Genomic DNA, 22,442 nt, shown 5'->3' on the forward strand with positions numbered 1-22,442 from the left:
CAAAGAGACGCGGCGGCGGCGGCGGCACGAGGTGGCGGCGGCGGCGGGTGGCGGCGGCTGCGATGGGATCGCGGCGGCGGCGGCACGGGTTAGGGTTAGGATCGCAGGTATGATACCATGTTGGAAACTGATGTTTTGGCAATGCTTCACGATGTATTGGTCGGTGCAAAGCGCACGTATATATGAAGTACAAGTTGCGCCACAACCTCAACTATACAATGACTAGAAGGTGGGCCAGGCTATACAATATACATGCACAAACCATATATTCAACACAAGTCAATGTTATGTGGACAAGAAAGGTACGCGTGATTGTGTGGACAAGAAAGGTACTCAATGTTATGCACAATCTTTTTCTTATATTGCGTGCATGCGTTTATAGGGGTGAGTGTATGTGAGCGAATTTGATTGTACTATGTTAAAAAAACTAACAAGTCTGAACACGTACCAGAAAATGGTGATCCTCAATCTGATTGCCCACATACCAAACTTTTAGCACTCCTTGTAAATGATCGTGTGTCACACACATGCTTACTAAATAGTTGTCAACTCACCATCCGGCCAAACTCAACAAAATCTGATTGAAACATTTACGATAGAGGGACATCCAATTCACATCACCATTCATATGCCATCCGACAGCAGCAAGGTGGAAACAAACAAGAATAACAACACAATGTTTGTCATGCGGCCCATAAACAACCTGTTTTCTCGCCGTCGCCATTGCTCGCTCTCGCAGCCAGGAGGACGACTGCCACTGCCATGGCTGTCCTGGAGCTAGAGGGCGAGTGACACTACCACGCCCGCACCACCATAGGAGGGAGGGCGACCACTGTCATGGCTGCACCATGACGTGAGGTCGTGCTGCTGTCATGGGAGGCGCCAAGCAAGAGCCACCCCGCGCCTTGGCAAGACGAGGACGCCCGTAGCTGCCATGTATGCACCACTCCGTGTCGAGAACACGCCGCCGTGGGAGGTGCCAAGCTAGCCTGGAAATACAGAGCGGATTGTTAATTAATTTTCAGGCAAACCGCATCAGAGTTTCAGGTTGTAAACTGATTTACAGGAAACAACAGGAGAGTTTCAGATTGTAAACTAATTTCAGAGCATTATTAATGTTTGAGGATATCCATGATGTTGTAAATTGAGAGTAGGTCATTAACATTGTCATTTTGTGTGCATATCACTTGATGTTGTAAAATTGATAACATAATTGAGTATGGCAAAGGGATCAAGATGACCCAATGTGGTTGTTGTGAATGAATGCTATAACTGAATTAGCTGTTTGGAGACTTTGGTCACTGAATTGAACATCACCATGAGATGCAAGTGACAGAAGGGAACTGAATGGAGTTGCAGCATAAGTGTACATTACAGAATGGCAAAATGAGCATTACAAAAGTGAACATCATGCAAGAGCAGAGCAGCTAATCCTCCGGCTGCCCGGCGATCGATTCTTTCATTTGTACATGAGCTCAAAAAACTTGGCCAAGATATTAAGCAGGCGGAGCTCTGGACTACCTCGGCGAAGGAGCTGCGCCGGACGCAATAGCAGGAGAAGAGAGATGCATCGAGACTCGAGAGATTCCCAGGAGACGCGCTCGTGCGGCAGCGTCGATGGAGTTGGCATCTAGCCGGAGGAGACGTACATAAAAGTCGTTGTTGCGGGCCTTGCGGCAGCGCGGAGACCGATCAGACGATGAGAAACGGCCGCGGCCCCTGGGATAGCGACTTGAAGCCGCCCAATCCGGGCGCGTCGTCGGTAGTGGTGACAATGCCCTCATCTCCCCTCTTCCCTTCTTCAAGGAGTTTAGATATTTTTCTCGTGTCAAACAATTAACAAAGCTCGTGATACATCAAGATCGTGCCAAATCAAGAACATGAGAGAGAAAGATCAAACACATAACTACTGATACATACCCTCAGACCCGAGGGTGAACTGCTCCCTCCTCATCATGGTGGCCGCCGAGATGATGAAGACGGCCTCCGGTGATGATTTCCCCCTCCGGCAAGGTGCCGAAATAGAATCCCGATTGAGTTTCCGTGGCTATAGAGGCTTGCGGCGGCGGAACTTCTCATCTAGTGTTCTTTCAGGGGGTATGTATTTGTAGGAACTTTTGGCATCAGTCTCACGTCAAGGGGGTCCACGAGGCTGCGACAAGCTCACTGCAAGCACCCTGGGGTATGGCGCGCCTAGCGAGCTTGTCATGCCCTCGTGGGTCTTCTGGTCCTCCCACGAATCTTCGGGGATCTCTTCTAGTCCACAAAAAATCACTGTAAATTTTCAGCCTATTCCGAAAACTTTTATTTCTGCATAAAAATGACATAACGATTGTTCTGCTGAAAACAGCGTCAGTCCGGGTTAGTTCTAATTAAATCATAACAAAATCATATAAAATTATTATCAACATGACATGAATATTTCATAAATTATAGATACATTGGAGACGTATCATTCGGCGCCTCCAAGAGGGAAAGGCGCATATGTGGAAGTGGAAGGTGTCAGTGTGTCGGGAAGGAACTCGGATAGGCTGGGCCATCGTGAAGATTCACTGCTCCAACCTTGACCTTCGGCAATCGCTGAGAGAGTCTTGCTACTCCCATAGGAGTTATTAGATTCCCGGAAGCGGAAAGCTGACGAAGCACATGAGTACTTAGTATTTCCCTTAGTTAAGAACCAAGGTTTATCCTAGAAAATATGAGAAGAAGACTTTCGGGACGAGGCGTTGCCGTCTCGAGGTGGAACCTAGGAAAGAGCACTTTTGCTCTCCGACGGAGTGATTCTGCCGAGGATACATCCCTCCGGGAGGAATTGAAGCCATCGTCATCACCAACGCTCCTCTCATGCGTTGCCGTCTCGAGGCGGAACCTGGGAAAGAGCACTTTTGCTCTCCGACAGAGTGATTCTGCCGAGGATACATCCCTTCGGGGGGGAATTGAAGCCATTGTCATCACCAACGCTCCTCTCATTGTTGGAGGACTCATCTCCATCAACATCTTCACCAGCACCATCTTATCTCCAAACACTAGTTCATCTCTTGTATTCAATTTTTGTCTTAAACCTCCGATTGGTATCTATGGATTGCTAGTATGTTGATTACACCTTGTAGTTGATGCTAGTTGGTTTAATTGGTGAATGATTATATGTTCAGATTGTTCAACACTTATATATCTCCTTTAATTATTAACATGAATATAATTTGTGAGTAGTTTGGTTTGTTCTAGAGGACATGGGGAAAGTCATCTCATGAGTAATCATGTGAAGTTGATTTTTGTGTAGTGTTTTGATGATGTGTTGTGTTATTCTTTCTCTAGTGGTGTCGTGTGAACGTCGACTACATGACACATTACCATGTTTGGGCCTAGGGGAAGGCATTGTGGGATTAGTTTGTAGATGATTGGTTGTGGGAGTGACAAATACCTAAACCTTAGTTTATGAGTTGTTCCGTAAGGGGCCGTTTTGGATCCACATGTTTAATGTTATGGTTAGATTTATCTTAATTCTTCTCTTGTAGTTACAGATGCTTGAGAGAAGGGGTAATCATAAGTAGGTTGTTTTTTCAAGTAAGAACAACACCTTAGCTCCGATGCACCCACATAACAACTTATCAAAACAATGAATGTGAGTCTATGAATCACGGTGAAAGTAACTAGACGAAATTCCTATGCGTCCTCGACAATGTTTTAATCACTATAAGAAGTACTTACAGATTATCCTTTGCAACAAAAATGATTCTGCCACTTCGCTACACCTTGCTACTTTGGTTATTTGTTACTTGTTACAAATTATATCAGTATCAAATTATCTGTCAGAACCGTTTTACAGCACCTGCAGAGAATACTTTGCTGAAACCTGCTTATTGATTCCTTCTGCTTCTCATTGGCTTCAACATTCATACTTATCAAAAGACTACGATTGATCAACTATACTTGTGGGTCATCAGGCATCATCACGAGCACGACATGGTGGCTTTATCTGTTGAAAATAATGTATACATGGTCGCTATGGTATACACGAAGGGAAAGTACCGACATAACCGTTATACACTAACGGGGCTCTGTCTGTAGGCAACCGGAGATAAATCCAACCACCGAAGGCCATGCAGGCAAAAGACATATGTTTATGTTTTTTACGGAATACGATGGCAATGACAATTTTACAACGGCTTCTTGGTGGGGCACTCCGTTAGCCAACATAACATGAACGCACGCCGACAAAGGTGACACCAAATGGGATGAAGGGAGCAACATGATGTAACACTCCCATTATCCTGCTACACTAATCTCATGTCTAATGATGCCATGTCATCATAATTAAGTTGTTAATCTTCACTTTGTCTCAAACCAAACTCAAATTCAAATTTAAAAATGCAAGTCAAATATTATTTCTTCAAACAGTAAAACTAAAATGTTCTTAATGTGACAAATAATCCAGAGATATTTATGGTGGTGAATTCAATTTTTTGTAAAGTGTTTCATTGCCCAAAAATAATTAAAACAGTGGCCTAAAGCAATTATTAAATGCCTTTTAAAAGATATAAAACTTTGAACTAATTTATTAATGTGCCAAACTTTGTGTGGTAGTGGGTTAATTTGCAAATCTATTTATGGAAAAAGTTTTACATTTGCAAAACCTAAAATAAAAGTGTAACTAAAAAGAAACAAAAAAGTTAAAAGAAAAAGAAAAGAGAAAAGGATAGAAAAAAAAAGAAGAAGGAAAACCCATGTTCCCCCTCTGGGATTTAGCCCGCCCGAGCCAGCCGGCCCAACAACACTCTATTCCCCCTCAGTCGTCTCTCGCCTTCCCTCCTTGTTCAACCGACCGTGCGCCGCGCCCGGTGGTCACCACCCGACCACCTCGCCGACCATCGCTGCCTCAAAGAAAAGGACGCCGCCCATAATGACCCCTTGGGCTCCTCCCCTCCACCTTGCTCACTCGTTCTCCCCCTCCCCCTCTCTCCCTCGCCTCCTCTGCTCGCTCCCGAGCAGGGAGCTCACCGTGCCATCGTCGTCTGCACGCTCCGGCTCCACCCCGAGTTGCACCAGCTCGACCAGCAACTCCGCCGCCCTATCCTTCTTCACCTGCGCTACGGGTTCTAAGCCGGAGAATTCCACCACCGCCGCCTGCATCTTCTACCCCAACTCGACCGCCGTACAACGTCGCTTCGATCCATCGTCGCTCGAGCCTCCCCAGCCTCCTCGACCTCGCCGTCGGCACCGCGGTGAGGACCCCTTCCGTTTACCGCTCTCCCCCTCTCAAAATTGTGTCGTATGGTCCATCGCCCCGTGCGCCCAAAGCCCACGGCGGTTGCCACCGCTTTGCCCGTGCTCCCCTTGCCCTGGTCCTGCGGCCCCAAGCCACGTCTGGTCGAGCCCTGCCGCACCATGTGCTAGCCCGCACGCACTCGCGCGCCCTTGGCCGTGTGTGCCTGCTCCGCCACAGCCGCCACTGCCTTGCCACTACCGCCGCCACTGCCATGTTTTAGAATTGAACATTTTTGTACTACCTTGGATTCGCATGGTTCTTACTTCCGTTTCAGTTGCCTTTCAGATGTTTGACATCGTAGACATGTCTTCGTAGGCCTACGAAACCCCGTGCACCCTACTATACGACATCAACGGCCAAAAGGTGGGTGTGGGAAAGGCAACGATCGTGGAGCCGAAAGACCACATGTTCCACAACCGATAGATGCCCCATGGTGTCTTCAAGTTTAACGTGGCGAGTGTCAAAACTGGCTTTGAGGATTTGCCTCCTTCAGTACCAGTCGATGACGATAAGACCCCTAAACAGATTGGCGCATGCAAGAGCTGGTTCTTGCCTTGGCCGAAGACTCTTCTTCGTGTCGAGGCGCCCGGTAGGACACCAACGACGGCTCCTCAAGAAGGTATGAACACTACCCCACCGACCCAATTACCTGCACTTGTCGTGGCGGGTGATAGCAGACGACGCAAGGGAGAACCACCATTAGTGTCAGATAACCTCGCCCCAGTCGAAGAAGAAAATGTTGATGATGTCATGGAGGGGGAGGATGATGACCGTCTCAAGTATTTCAATACTGCCTATGATGATGGAGGATTGATGGCTCAAGACTATGACTCGGGCTATGAGCATGGAGATGAGTTGATGCTTCCTAACTTGCCGGAGCCAGAACGTCCTAAGGCCGATTGCAAAAAGTCTCTCTTCATGCGATCCTCACAGGAGACGCCTCCATACGCTGCCTCTACCCAGCAACAAGAACCCGAGGGTCATCCTCTGATTAGTCCGATGACACTAGGGGTGGTGGTTAGGGAAGGTATGGTGGGCTCACTATCACCACCCGCCAAGAAGCAAAGGAGGAGACCGAACAAGAAAGGCCCTAAAGGGGCCAGAGCTGCTTCAAACAGCTAGCCACTTCTGAAGCATTGGGAGGTAGAAAGAATACCAATCAAAGATGCAGAGCGTTTCCATGTTGTCGGCCACCCGATCCTACCTCTGAAAGCGGTAGAGCACATACAGGACAATGGTCTACGGAGACTTCATGAAGATGTGCTCGCTAGAGAGAAAAGCCTTCTCATCTCGAAAAAACAAGGACACCTGCTTTACGCGGCTCACGTGCCGGGTGGGAAGTTGTACGTCGAGAGATGGCCCGTGGATAAGTTCATTATGTGATTTGACTACATCTATGATATGTTCCACATGACCAAGCTGGATTTCTAGTTCATCCACATGTATCCGATGTATCTCAACTACATCATCAGGCGCGAGAACATAAAATATATGTGCATCACGGACCCGTACTATATGCACGAGAGCTTCTTGGCAGTCTGCAAAGAGCATGGTGACTATGCGAGCAAGTACATCGGCGAGTTCATGATCGCTAATAAGGACAAGGAAACGATTCTTCTGCCTTATCATCCAATGTAAGTCATCCGCGGATATCACTTCTGCTGCATCCAGCAACCGTACACCAGTAAGGCTGATGGATTCTACCTCATACATCACATGCTCGAGTACAGAAGGGATAATCAACGCCTTCGCATGTCAGCTACTTCCAACGATGCCGAGATTGTCAACTGGGCCATAAGCATAGGAAGGACACCGGATCATCGAATCGTAGATGAGTTTTATCATGTACAGTGTGAACTTGCCCAAGTGATCATGAAGGAGGTCCTCGAACTAACAGGAATGTTCTACCATGGGCCAATCACGTGAGATGATGTCCGAGCACTGCTACTCGCTCAGCGTCTGGACCTGAAGCCTTTCAACAAGTTCGGGTGCTTCCTCCCTAACTATGAAGATTGGACCGTCGACATGGAGGACTAACTATCGATGACAATGTGTCACTACTGTCTTTCTATGGCAAAACTTTGAATTTATGCACGACGAAACCCTGTGTTGTAATTAAACCGTCATCCTGAACGAGCATAGATCACTCTAGTTAATTAGTTTGGGTATGAGAAACTTCCTTATTTATGTTTACTATAGGTTGCTGGTATTTTGCTAATTATGCCTCTTTGTGTTTATCAAGTACATTATGTGGCATATTATCGTTGAATTCATCAACTGATGATGCATGTACATAGATCAGACATGGCGAAGGACTGCTTTGCCGTATTCGTTGGGAGGAGTGTACGGCCATTGTCCAGACGCTCAGGCCCAGGTGGACAGGTACCCGGGCGCTAGCCACAGAGGGTTCGACAACAGAGCTGAAGCAAAAAATAGTTACTTGAGGTGGACGCTCCGGCAAGAGAGGAGCAAAACTGGTGCCTCAAGAAGTACTACATAGCCGCGCTCTTGCTCATACTGATCGCTCTTCTCTTCTACATCATGGTTTAGATAGAGATGGTGAAACTTGTTTGTGTACCATGACCATGCAGTTGCATTTACTCGAGACATGACATGACTTGTGTATCACTACTTTTGAGATGTGATGATATTTATGTTGGATGATGATGATGATGGTATGACGAGACTACTGTATGTGTATGATATAATGAGAGTAATGTATGTTTATTATGATATGATGAAACTACTGTATAGAGCATGCACAAATACATCACAAATACGTAGAGGGGAAATAAATTTGTGAAAGTAGGAATATTAGTAGAAGCGCTGGTAGGCGATTAGCGGCAGCGCTGATTTAGCAGCAGCGTTTGCTTTCGTACAGCGCTACACAGAGTTAGCAGTAGCGCTGGTCCAAGCTGCGGTACCACCAACCATACTTACCAGTAGCGCTGCTTGGACCAGCGCTACTGCTACAACTAGCTGTAGCGTGTTTGTAGGAGCGCTGCCTCCAGCGCTACTGGTATAGGTATTTCCAGCGCTGCTAGTAGGGTTTCTCCTAGTAGTGACGACATGTAGTATGTAGGGTGTTACCTCACCATGAGGGCATGAACCTGGATAAAATCATTGTCCCGTGTGTACCCCATCCAATCCTTTACGCGCTGCCCCAGTTTGTAAATATAAGAATGATTGAAATATTTGATGTCAGAAGAAAGGATACAAATGTTTATTTAAATCTTATTAAAACTTACATAACTTAAAAGAAAGATATGACAAAGTGCAATTTTATTGGTTATATATTGGATTTGTATATATTGACTATAATATATGCGTGGTGAACTCCTTGACGGCATTTATTCTTCATGCATGGTGGTACGGGTAGATGTGCATGCACTAGAAACGTGCAAGCAGGTGCAAGTTCATGGTGGCGGCCAACTCCCGTCGGAAGGCATCGGCGTGCTCAGGCTTGACGCAGTGGGACACGATATTGACGCCGTCCTTCCCCTTGCATGGCGGACACAAGATGCAGATGTTCATGGCCGTCCGCTCTGCCGGTGACGGCGGCGGCAACACCCGCAGCGGCCCCCCGCGCCCAAAGTCCACCGCGTTGAGCCCAAGCTTCCTCCAGCTCGTCACAACAAGCTTGTTGTACTTCGGGGTTGCCACCTGCTGCTGTTGATCCCCTCCGCCGCCGTTGGTGAGTATGTCCGGTGTCTTCTCCTTGGCGAGCCTGATGAGCTTCACCAGGTCCTTGATGTAGCTGTTGGCCACCAGGCCGCTCTGCGCCTGGACCGGCTGCCCCATGACGCAGTTGCCGTAGTAGCCGTGTTTGGCACGTACGAGCCACGGGAAGACAAGGGGCGCGGGCGTGTCGGGGTCGGAGATAACCGCGCGGGTGCGGCACTGCCAGAGAACAGCCGCGACGGCGTCGAACACAGTGCAGTCGCCGCCACACTCGGCTTTGATGCAGCTGATCAGGCTCCATGAGATGGTGACGTCGATGCCGGCCATTTCCTCCATTCCGACGCGCATCTGAGACCTCATCGCGGTGACGACTGACGGCGGGATGCCCAGGAGCATGCCGTCGGCTTCGGACCTGACCGGAAGGACGGACAGCACTGGCATCCCTCGGGCAAGCTCGCCGACGGCCTGCAGGAACTGCGCCATCCCCGCGGCGTCGGCCAGGACGTGGTTCCACGTCACGCCCACGACGAACCCGCCACAGGCGAACTCGGTCACCTGCATCAGCAGCATGGGGTCACCGGGAAGGCAGTACTCTGCAGGGTAGCGGACGGCGAGGTCCCCAAGCAGCAGCGGGGACGTCCTGAATTGTTCAAGCGCACAGCTAGCCGAAGCGCCCACGAACAAGACTCCCTCGCCCGTGCACAAGATGTAGATCGGCTCGTCGTCAGGTCCGGTGACGAGGCGGCCAGCCATAGGTTGGTAGAGCACCAGTGCCTGCGACAGGGCCTTCTTGATTGTCTCAATGGGCTCATTGATTGGCTGCTCGAAAATGAGAAGCAGCCCGACAGGAACAGGAGCGAAACATTTGTCGAAAGAGGAGAGGTTGATGATGCCACCGGTTGCCGTCCCCAGCTCCGATGGGCCTGCGACAACCACCGGCGATGACTTGGTCACTATGATGCTCATTATGTTATGGTTTATCACACCTAATTCGTAAGATGCTCTTAACTCCCAGCTGCCAGGGCAGTGTGTGCTGTGTATATATAGGCAGGGAAGACCGTACTCTTGCTGTGGTCAAATTATATAAAGATTTTTGCATAATATGTCCACGCTATAGTTACCATCTTGTTTATATAAAAATTACCAGGGCATAAAAATGATCCTCCAACATTCTTCCACGTGCAAATGAACTAGAGGCGCATAAAAACTAATGTCATCCTAGATTTCCCTATTTTAAAAATCTAAAATGTTTTGTTACTCAAACCCCCGGTCCATCGAAAAGTTGTTTCCACATAACAAATCGGTCTTGATGAGAGCTTTGAAAATAGATCTCATACTGACATGTTCCGTCGACTTTTTGTCGGTCAAAAAAGTTACCATGTGTGTGCTATATAAGTTATAACGTTTGTGGATTCTCCAACCTTCTTTTACATGCACTAGATGACAAAAAAGCCTATGTCATCCTTGACTTTCTTATTTTGAAAGCCTACCCATGGGATAAGTAAGTTACCATACATCCATGGTGTATATTAACATGGAGAGAAGTCACTGGGGTTTTGTTTTTTAAAGATCTCTCTCTCTCGCGTCCAAAACATACCCACGGTGTTTGTACATGGTTATCAGGCCTATGATGTGTATTTTACCATGATATTTACAAAACAATTACCCAGGTGTGTTTGTCAACAACCTTTCCCTCCATCAAAAAGTTACCGGCATGTTTGTACATAGGTCATCAGGGGGTGTGTTCTTCAACAATCTGTCCCCCCATCAAAAAGTTACCGACATGTTTGTACATAGGTCATCAGGTCTAGGCGGTGTATATTACCAAGCTATTTACACATAGGTTACCGGTATATTTTCTTTTCCTTGGGTTAAAGTTACCGTGGCTTTTGTACCTAAGTTATCAGGTCCATGATGCATATATTATAATCATATCTACAAAGTAGTTGCCGGGGTTATGTTCTCAACAAGCTTTTTTCCAGGTCAAAGTTACCAAAGTAGTTATCAGGTCCACGATGCATATATTATCTTCTTGAGAACATTAAAAAACACCACGTTAAATTAAATTTAGTAAATAAACGAAAGTATGTGATTAATAGGATCATGTGATAAGAACTGGCCTAAGTTGCTGCCCGCTTCCCAAACAAAATCACATTTCAAATTGCACATTGAATTCTTTTATTGGAATCAAGTTTACGAAATATTCGAGATTTCGATGAACTCACCAGTCCATGGACACAAAGAATAATTATACATGGGCAAAATTTGAATTTGAAATGAGCTACCTACATCAGTGGATGATGATAAGAGGACAAAAATGGCAACGACAAACGTGTGTTCAAATGAAAAAGGAAGGCATGCTATATTTTGATTAGTCAGATCCATTCTTTTCAGGACCGATAAGGGAAATAAAACTCCCTACACTAGTTAATCTGCATTGCCACCACCTTCATATTTTTTGTTAATCCTCATCACATTGTACTAGGTGGTACTACTTTCCTAAATAAGTTGGTAGGAATGGCATGGCTCTTTCAGAAATGTGAATGTGACCTTCCAGCATATTTATGGAAACTACAACAAGAAAGTGGTTTTTCTACTTTGCGAAATAACCTTTGAAAATTTAATCATAATGTTTCTAAACCATTGTGAGACAAAGCATCATGTCACAAATAATAGGAGCGTCCACTACAGGAACTTGTGGTTGCCATTATTGGTGGGCAATAGTAGTTGTCATAATGTTCTCTGTTTTTTGCGGGGTTCCACAATGGACTTTAATTATAATCCATACTTGTACTGTGTGGATGAGACGTTAAGTTTTTTGCTACCCTTTCTCGGGGACAGGCAAGCACTACTGGTATATACGTACCAAGGAATGTATACTCAAGATCACATGGTTGTACCTACTATCCGTTTTTATGCCTCAATATTCTTCCATAGATGTGGATGCACATTGTGACACTGGACTTTCCAAGTACGATGGCGAAATGGCAGCGCTAGTTGATGCTCGAATCCTTGTGTCCATGATCAGCTGTGCTGGACTCCACATGCCACAATGGAGAGTGGTGACGACGTATTGTTTAGGTCAAGTCGCTGGACACAATGTCCATGGAGGACTACTGAGGCTTAAGCGTCATCATTTCTTGTTTTGCTTGCCAGCTATGGCTTCATCTAAAATTGGAGTCAGGGTATTGTTCTTCAGCGCTGCATGATTTATGTTGAGGCCTTCTCATTTCTCCATTAGTAGCACAAAAATAACTTCAGATCAAATTTTTAGGGGTGATATTGGAAAAAACCTCTATACACATGTTAATTTGCATTGCAACCACCCCCACAACTTTGGTTAATCCTCGTCAGGTTGAACTAGCTGGTACAGTTTTTGTAAATTAGTACGTAGAACTGACGTTGCTCTTTCAAAAATGTGACCATGAACTTCCTACAAATTTAGGTGAAATTCCCCCAAAAAATGAGGTTTTTACTTTGCAAATTTAACTTTAGTTACCGGCGCTATGTTTGGAACAACTTCCCTCCCCTTGTTCAAAAGTTACCGCGGTGTTTGTACTGAAGTTATCAGGTCTGCGGTGTGTCTATTACCATCCTATTTATATAGAAGTTATGGGGGGTCTGCATTCAACAACTTTTTTTCCACAGGTAAAAAGTTATCCTAGTGTCTACCTAAGTTATCACGTCTGCGGTACGTATATTAACCATGCGATTTTACACAAAAGTTATTGGTGGTATCTTTTGAATAACTCCCCTCCTCTCGTCTAGAAGTTAGCATGGTGTTTGTAACTAAGTTATCAGATCTGCCATATGGTCATTGCCATCCTATTTATACATAAGTTATCGTGTTAGTCACTATTAGAAAACAGGACTTTGGTCCAAGCAGGGCAAGCCTATTAGTCTCGGTTCACTCACGAACCGGGAGCCATGGGTGCATAGGTCCCGGTTCGTGAGGCCAGGGGGGCGGCTGGGCCTCGTGGGGCATAGGTCCCAGTTCGTCTGGCCCCTTTGGTCCCGGTTCGAGACACGAACCGGGACTAATGGTCCTCGCTCCTGGACCACCACCATTGGTCCCGGTTGGTGGCTTGAAACGGGACCAAAGGTTGCCCTTTACTCCTGGTTCCAGCCACGAACCGGGACCAATGGCATGCCTATATATACCCCTAGCCCGTAAGTAGAGCAGTGGAGTGCTCTGTTTTTTTGAGAGAGGTGGGTGAGAGGTGTGTTGTGCTCTAGCTCACCTCCTATGCACATGAGGTGTTCGATGAAATGCTCGAGCCACACTTAAGCTTTCTCCTCTCGAAAATCCTTGTCCAAGCTCCATTTTCCTCAAGATTTGTCTAGGTTAGGTTGTTCGTCATGTCCCGGCGCCGTCCTCACCGTTGTCGATCGCCCGTGCTGATCTCGTCGCCGGCACCACCGTGGTGAGCCTCTTGTTCTTATCTTCTTTCTAAAAGAAAAAAGTTCTTACTTGTATGATTTAGATAGATACTTGTGTAATTTTCTTACTTATTATTGTTTGTTATTATATAGTGCGATGGTTTTGGTATGCGCCTCTGTCGGCCCTCGTCCTGTCTATGATTCGGATGTGGTATATATATTATCTTCTATAACTATTAGATTCATTTAGTGTTTATGAAAATTATGCCGAGCAACGTGACATATATTTTTTTATCTAGGAGGTATGTGAACCGGAAATTCCAACCGACCCTATTGTCGAGAGGTCAAATTTAATTGAAGAAGAAAATAATTATTTGAAGGAAAAAATGAAAAAAAATTGAGGAGGAGAATATGATATTGGAGTTGCATGCTGCGGATGTCGTCAATGATCACAAGATCAAGATGGATGCAATGTTCTTGAAGATTAGAAAGATTAGAAAATATGCGATTCATACTGGGGCTTGGTATCATTATGCCGTTGGATCAACTGTTACCTTAGTTGCGATTATGATCGCATTTGTTGTTGCATTGAATTTTTTTAGATAGTTTCAATGTATGGTTTAATTAGATGCTCTGGAGAGCTATATGTTGTTCAATGAGAACTATGTATGTACTTAGGTTTTAATGTGATGATGAACTTCTATTAATTTGGTCACTTCTGTATTCTGATGTTCTGTAATGGTTTTTGACACACTTAATTATATATAACACACGCAGATGAACCAGCAATGGATGTACGGTGAGAGACGGACCTCCGAGAACATTAAGGGCGTCCATAATTTTCCCGAAGTGGCTGAGGCAAACAAGCAGAATGGTTTTATGTGTTGTCCATGCCCTATATGTGGGAATACGAAGTCTTACTCTGACCGAAAAATCCTTCATAGCCACCTGCTTTATAAGGGTTTCATGTCACACTATAATGTTTGGACCAAGCACGGAGAAACAGCGGTTATGATGGAAGACAGCGAAGTAGAAGAGGATGATGACGACTATCTGCCCCCCTAAATACGGTGATGCTGCAGCAGGGGAAGCTGAAGATCGAGAGGAACCAGATGATGTGCCCGATGATGATCTTCGCCGGGTCATTGTTGATGCAAAGAGACTGTGTGAAAGTGTAAAGGAGAAGCTGAAGTTCGATTGCATGTTAGAGAATCACAAAAAAGGGTTGTACCCCAATTGCAAAGATGGCAACACAAATCTCGGTACCACACTGGAATTGCTGCAGCGGAAGGCAGAGAATGGTGTACCTGACAAAGAATTTGAGAAGCTACTGAAAATATTGAAGAAGAAGCTTCCAAATGATAATGAATTGTCCGACAGTACGTATGCAGCAAAGAAGATTGTATGCCCTTTAGGATTGGAGGTGCAGAAGATACATGCATCCCCTAATGATTGCGTCCTCTACCGTGGTGCGTACGAGGATTTGAACGCATGCCCGGTATGCGGTGCATTGCGGTATAAGATCAAACGAGATGACCCTGGTGATGTTGACTGCGAGCGCCCTAGGAAGATGGTTCCTATCAAGGTGATGTGGTATGCTCCTATAATGCCACGGTTGAAACGTCTGTTCAGAAACAAAGAGCATGCCAAGTTGAAGCGATGGCACAGAGAAGACCGTAAGAAAGACGGGAAATTGAGAGAGCACCTGCTGACGGGTCACGGTGGAGAAAAGTCGAGAGAAAGTACTGGGAGGACTTTGCTGGTGACACACGCAAGGAACGTGGAATTTGAGTTCATACAAAACTTGTTAATGCAGACAATTTAATTTTCTAGCTGCAATCAATGTTGAAGTCATTGCAACCACCCCCACAACTTTGGTTAATCCTCGTCAGGTTGAACTAGCTGGTAGAATTAATACGTACAACAGACGTTGCTCTTTTAGAAATGGGAACACAAACTTCCAACAAATTTGGTGAAATTCCCCAGAAAATGAGGTTTTTACTTTGCAAATTTAACTTTTGAAATAGAAGCGTATATTAAGCTTTATGAACAAAGCATCACAACACTTCTAAAAGGAGCACCGTCTACAATAACTGGTGGTTTGCCATCTCAACCTGCAGTACTAGTAGGCATGATGGTCTTTTTCTTTTTGCAGGGCCAATGATGGTCATTAATTGTATGTCCGTATACCATTGTGTGTATGAAGCGTTCAGCTCTTTGCTACCCTTTCAAGTGCAATGGAGGCCAACACTTCTGGTCAGCATCAGCAATCTCTAGTCAGTAATAGTGTACTAATAATGGCAGAAAGACTTAACAATCACATGATCGTACCTAGCCAAGTCGATTTTTTTTAGAAACACAATACATACCACTCGTGGCAGACATCGACGTGGACGCTCCTAAGGACCCTCAAGTTTCCATGTATGACGGTGAAATAGCCACGCTATTGAATGCTAGACTAGAATTCCTTTTTTATCTCGGTCTGCAGTAGTAGTCGCTTTCAAGGTCCTTAATAACCTATCCGTATGTAAGTGTGTGGAATAAACGTTCAGCTTTTTGCTTCCCTTTCAAGTGGACGAGAGGATAGCAATTCAAGTCAGCAAGTAGGAGTACAATTTAATGATGAAGGCAGGAAGATATATCGATCACATGATTGTACTAACAACCATACGTGACTTCTTTCTACAAACGCAATACATACAAATCTTGGAAGATATCAGTGTGGATAGTCGACCTGACGCTTGACTTGCCATTTAAGACTGTAAAATGACCGCGCTAGTGGATCGTAGTATTCGTGTATCCATGATAAGTTGTGCTGGACTTCGCGTGCCGCAATGAAGAGTTGCAACGACTGTTTAGGACAAGTCTCTGCCTCTCGGACAACAACATCCATGGACAACTACCGAAGCTTGAGAGTCGTTGCTGGTCTGCACTGCTCACCAATGTTGGCTTCATCAAAAAATAAATTCAGGTCAATGATTTTCATGGTGCCATGATTTCTAAAGAAACCTTCTCATTCCTCCATTATTAGCACAAAATAGACATAGCTGTCACATCATACAATATGAATTCATACAAAACTTGCTAATGCAGACCATTTAATTTTTTACGTGCAAGCAATGTTGAAGTTCATATTAAATTACATTTCATCTCAAGCATTATTACTCCCTTCTAAGCGTACCTCAACTTTTTCTGCTTGAGCACGTGAAAAACACCATGTTAAATTAAATTTAGCAAACAAATGAAAGGATTTGAATTATAGGATCATGTGATAAGAACTTACCTATGTTGTTGTCCGCTTCCCAACAAAAATCACATTTCAAATTGCACATTAAATTCTTTTATCGGAATCAAGTTTAAGGAATATTTGAGATTTTGATGAACTCACCAGTCCATGGACACGATGAATACTTATACATGGAAAAAAATTAAATTTCAAATGAGCTACGTACATCATTGGATTATGTTAAGAGAACAAAGATGGTAACAACAAACGTGGGGTCAAAACGAGAAAGGAAGCCACACTAGATTTTGATTTACGTCAGATCCATTTTTTTCAGGACTGATAAGGGAAATAAAACTCCCCGCCCTAGTTTATTGGCATTGCCACCACCTTCATATTTTTTATTAATCCTCATCACATTGAACTATGTGGTAATACTTGTGTAAATAACTTCGTAGGAATAACATGGCTCTTTCAGAAATCTGAATATGACCTTCTAGCATATTTATCGGAACTACAGCAAGAAAGAGCTTTTTCTACTTTGCGAATTGAACTTCTAAAATTGAACTATATGTTTCTAAACCATTATGAGACAAAGCATCATGGCACTAGTAAAAGCAGCATCGACTATAGGAACTGGTGGTTGCCATTATTGGTGTGCAATAGTAGTCGTCATAATGTTTTATTTGGTGGGGTTCCAAAATGGACTTTAATTGTTAGTCCATACTTATTTCGTCTGGAGGAAACGTTATGCTTTTGGCTACCCTTTCTCGTGGATTACAGGCAAGCACTTCTGGTATATACGTACCTAGGCATGTAGACTCAAGATCACATGGTTGTACCTGTTGTGCGTGTTTAAGCGTCAATAGTCCTTCATAGACGTGGATGCACATTGTGACACTGAACTTTTGAAATACGATGGCGAAATGGTAGGGCTGGCGGATGCTCGAATCCTTGTGTCCATGATCATCTGTGCTGGACACCGCATGCCACAAGGAAGAGTGGTGATGACGTATTGTTTAGGCCAAGTCTCTGGCCACAACGTCCATGGAGGACTAATGAGGCTTAAACTCATCACTTATTATTTTGCTTGCTAGCTATGGCTTCAACTAACTTTAGAGTCAGGGTATTGTTTTTCATCATGGCATGATTCATGTTGAAGACTTCTAATTTCACCATTGGAAGCACAAAAATAACTTCGCAGTCACAGATAGAATATGCTTTCTTACCGAACTTGTTAATGAAGATCATTCAATTTGTTAGGTAAGAGACAAATGAAGTAGCTGCAATACGCAGCGCCTCAGCTACAAAAGAAGCCTAGGGTTCCTCTGACTCCCGGCTGCACCGCCGCTGGTCCGTTTCGTCTCCGATGGCCTTAACGCCATGGGGTGTGTTTGATGCCCGACCTTGCCGGTGGGATGGCTGCTTTTACATGTTTATTCGAGTTTTGTGAGTGAGTGTGTCCTACTCAGGAAGGCAAGATGGTGGTGGATCCCTGAATATGGAATCTCCTCGCCTAGCCAATGTGCCGGTTATACATATAGCATCGCCGGTGGGCGTGTGGAGGTGTGTCTCTGTAGGATCTATCTTGGTTTTATTTGCTGGGATCTATTCGTCATTCCTTTACATTCGTGTCTCTTCAGGTTGGATCCTTCCGATCTACGCTACCATTCATCAGCGGCCGTTGCTTTTCTAGTGCGCTAGTTCTATGGGGCTTTAGTATGACGACTTCCCGGTTGTCTACTACAACAAGTTTTTCCCGGTGGTCGTTATATGGGGCCTTAGCACGAAAACTTCCTGATTTTCTACTACAACAAGGTTTGCCCAGCTCTGGCGAGAGAGGGACACGGACGGCGGCATGCCTTCAGCTCGCTTCTGTGCTCGTAATCGTAGCTAGGTAGTCTACATATCTGGATGCAATTTATTATTTTTGGTGTGCGTTGTACTGCCATGATTGAAGATGAATAGATCGGAAGTTCTCCTGCAAAGAAAAAATATCATCTTTTACCTATAATCAGTATTTGATGTACATATTATGTTTCATCCCAACTCAAGCATTATCACTCCTTTCTAAGCCAACCTCATCTACTTCTACATGAGCACATGAAAAAACACATCGTTTACTTTGATCTAGCGAACTAATGCACGGATTTTAATAACAAGATTATCTGATAAGAGCTGACCTACATTGCTGCCCGCTTCCCATACAAAATTACATTTGAAAACACACATTGAATCTTTTATCTCAACAAATTAACTGGATATTTCATATTTCGATTGTCTATGAATTTATGTGGAGGAACAAAAGTTGAATTTAGCTGACTATGGAAACAACTTATACCAGGATGAAATTAAAATATGTAGTAAGCTACATGTGCCCATTGGATGATGATAAGAGAACAAAAATGGCAAATGACACACGTTGGGTTTGAAGGAAAATATAGGCCGCGCCGATATTCTCTTTATAGCCAGATCAAATATTTAGGGGTGATCTGGGAAAAAGAAACTTCATACACAATTTAATTTGCATTGCAAACACCACCATTATTTTGGTTAACCCTCATCAGATTGCTGGTCGAGTACATCTTTTTAAATTAGTACTCCCTCCATCCGGAAATACTCGTCGGAGGAATGGATGTATCTAGATGTATTTTAGTTCTAGATACATACATTTTTATGCATTTCTCCGACGAGTATTTCTGGACGGAGGGAGTATGTAGAAATAACGTTGCTCTTTCAAAAAATGTGAACATGAACTTCCACCAAATTTAAGTGAACTTCTAAAAGGAGCATCGACTACAAGAACTGGTGGTTGCCATCTCTTTCCGCAGTATTAGTCGGCATGATGGACTTTGTTATTTTGCGGGGCGAATGATGGCCATTAATTATCTGCCCGTATGTTAACTGTGTGGATGAGATGTTCAACTCTTGCTACCCGTACTACTCCGTACGTACGTACAACTCTTTTAAATCATGTGGATGAGAGGCCAGCACTTCTGATCCGTACGTACAAATCTTGTCAATAACAGTGTAATACTCCCTCCAGTCCTTTTTACTCAGCGCATAACTACAGACCCGGATAGCAAGGAGGACAGTGTTCTAGTTTTTAACTAGTACTAGTAGTAATTTTCCCATTGCTAGAGTAAAGCAATAGGGAAGAGCTGGGCCGTAATAAATATGCACGCATGATTCTCTAGATCTCTTCGATTGCCTATCCCGTCTCTTGGTTTGTCCCCCCATCAGTGTAACAGTAGGAAGGAGAGCACTTAATGCATGCATGTGATTGGTTGCATGAGAGGCGGGAGCTGCGGGATTGGTTGCAGCCCCACCTCAAACAAAACTAATCGCCCCCTGATTTTCAGGTGGGCCCGCCACTAACTAATCCCCCTAATTAATCCACGTAGTTAAGACACTTTCCAAATTGGGGCTTGTCGGTAAATGAGCGTTGCAACGCTCGCGCGCCAGATAGCGACGCCCACTTCCCAAGTCAGATTTTCATAGCTCCATAAGGTGAATCCATATCTCACTACGTGCATGCAATTACTAATGGAAGTTCGACTGGGTTACAATTTTAGCAACAATATAAAAAAATTTGATAGAAGGAAATGCAGATCAACCCATATATAGTTGCATAAGTTGAATCCATATTCATGCATATGATCATCCTAAAGTAGTACAAATGAGAGTTGGAATTGATTACAATTTAAGCAAAAATACATCAAATTTAAATGGAAGTGTAGTTCACTGCCTCTTGCATGCGTGCTTGACGATAGCAACCCATATATATAGGTAAATTGTTTGGGGCACCTAGGTGCCTGGGCACCTTGATCGGGTCCAACCCGTTAGTACATATTTTGATTTGTATCTTTTTATTTGCATGCAAGACTTTCCATGTATAAAATAGCAGGACATAATTAACATTATCTAATTCAATACCTTCCTTTTATTGCTTTCTATCTCTCATACCTTTTCATGCTGAAGTTTTAGATCGCGTATTTGTGACTATATGCAAAAAAAAATGTATCGTTCCAGTATATTTGTGTGGTCGTATATTTATAAATCAATTGGGTATCATACCAAAAAATTTGTAACTACGTACTTCAAAAATAAATAGGTACGATACCTACGTATTTTTGGGATATGTACACATGCATTTCACCTTGAGGTATGTAGTTGTTGAGAAATATGATGAGTATGCACATACCTACAAATATATTTAATACCTAATCAAAATATACCTAATAAAACTGTGCACATGTATACTCAAGATACCAATGTGTATGTGTTTGTAATTTAATCAAAATACAAAATGTGCACACCGTCCTAATTACCACAGGCTTTTCCCTATTCCCAATGAGTATTATATACCTTCCATCTATGAAACAAGTCAAGACATATGAGACAATTAATCTTGACGCATTAATTCCTGATTTCTCTCTCTCCTATTATGTCTATCAACATGGAACGATGCCATGCATGCTTGTTTTTTATTTCCATGGAAAGGAGTCTTGCCATGCATGTTGCACGGGGCCATATTTCTGGCATTAAATTAGTAATTATGTCATACTTATTTTGAGCAGCAATTTATAATGGATAACCCATTAACAAATATACCCATTACAACAACACACATCTAAATGCAATCTAGTGGTGAAAAGACAAGGAGCCTGGGCACCTAGGTGTCCCAAATGGTCATAATATGTACCTCTTGTCATAATATGGTAATGTACTGACAGATCCATAGACAGAACCCCAAGTGATGGATTACATGAAACATTAACCTAGTGGAGTAACACTTGAAGGGCATAATCATTTTTCTACGGGGAAGGGGGTAATTTTTGGTTGTGTTTCTATCATGGAATGTCAAATAGTCTCTGGAACCACATGCAAGGGTGGAAATCCAGTTTTCGCCGTTTGCTAATCTAAGCTGCCAGGGCTTGTTGAAAGTCCATGTTGAATTCCATGATACTCTTCAATAGCATGAATAAAACCTATAATCTTACCACGGCACGTTTCTATTCAGTTAGTCTGGTAGAGAGAGGTGGTAATTCAAGTAAAAAAATACGAACTACTATTGTCTCTTCCCCATCTTCAGAAAACTGCATATGATAGATTTGAGAGTTAAAATCTAGCATTGAGAAATTATTCTTGTTAGAAATTAATACAATCAATCGTACTTAAAACACATACATATCAGAAAATAATATAGGGACCACGAGAGGTTGTGTGATTTGTTTTTATTCGATGAGCCAAGCACATGTCAATCCGGAGTGAAAGCTAACAGATTCAAAAAGCATAAGCTCATGGATAGGAAAACTTGACGGTGGCTAAGAAGAAGGAGCATCGACTACCAGAGTGGAGGGCTAGAGACAAAGTGTAGAGGGCTAGAGACGAAGAGTTTAGGAACTGTGCGTGCTCGGAGACTGAGGAAGAAATAATAGAGGAAGAAATGCTCCGGAGAAGATCAGGTCGGTCCCGGTAGCGTACATGTGTTGGTATGGCTTTGGTGGGTTGACGCGGCCCGGTCGGGTGATGAACCAGCCAAAGCCCACACATGCTATGTAAAACAACGATTGAATCCAGCGATTGACTCACACAAACGACCGAACCAGACATCGTATAAAACGATTGACCCGTGAATGGAACCAGGGGTCGTATGGAGAACTATGAAATCTTCCACCTTTTATATTAGGTATAGATAATCTTTATCAAACATTTAAATTGTTGACTTGCACGAAAATCAATACATCTTAAATTCAAGAACGGAGGGAGTATGTGACTGTTGGAATCGACCTCAAGACCTCCGGTTTCAAGGCAAAGTTGCGCTAGCCAACTAAGCAATCATATTTTTGAATATATGTGTATGTGTATATTGTATCTTGGGCCCACCTT

General features: G+C 43.9%; 1 protein-coding gene across 1 annotated transcript; it reads right to left on the bottom strand.

Annotated features, from left to right (window-relative positions):
- Positions 1-8,484: 8,484 nt before the first annotated feature.
- Positions 8,485-9,919, bottom strand: LOC119366753 (acyl transferase 15-like). The gene has a single exon (XM_037632477.1). It carries the CDS (start codon positions 9,911-9,913, stop codon positions 8,657-8,659), a length of 1,257 nt encoding a protein of 418 aa, XP_037488374.1. The 5' UTR covers positions 9,914-9,919; the 3' UTR covers positions 8,485-8,656.
- Between the last annotated feature and the right edge of the window lie 12,523 nt (positions 9,920-22,442).

This window comes from Triticum dicoccoides, chromosome 2B (assembly GCF_002162155.2).
Source record: "Triticum dicoccoides isolate Atlit2015 ecotype Zavitan chromosome 2B, WEW_v2.0, whole genome shotgun sequence".
In the NCBI taxonomy this organism is placed as follows: Eukaryota; Viridiplantae; Streptophyta; class Magnoliopsida; order Poales; family Poaceae; genus Triticum; species Triticum dicoccoides.

What these genes read in the sequence shown, in the direction of transcription:
- LOC119366753 (XM_037632477.1), bottom strand. Translation starts at nt 9,913, where the DNA reads ATGAGCATCATAGTGACCAAGTCATCGCCGGTGGTTGTCGCAGGCCCA.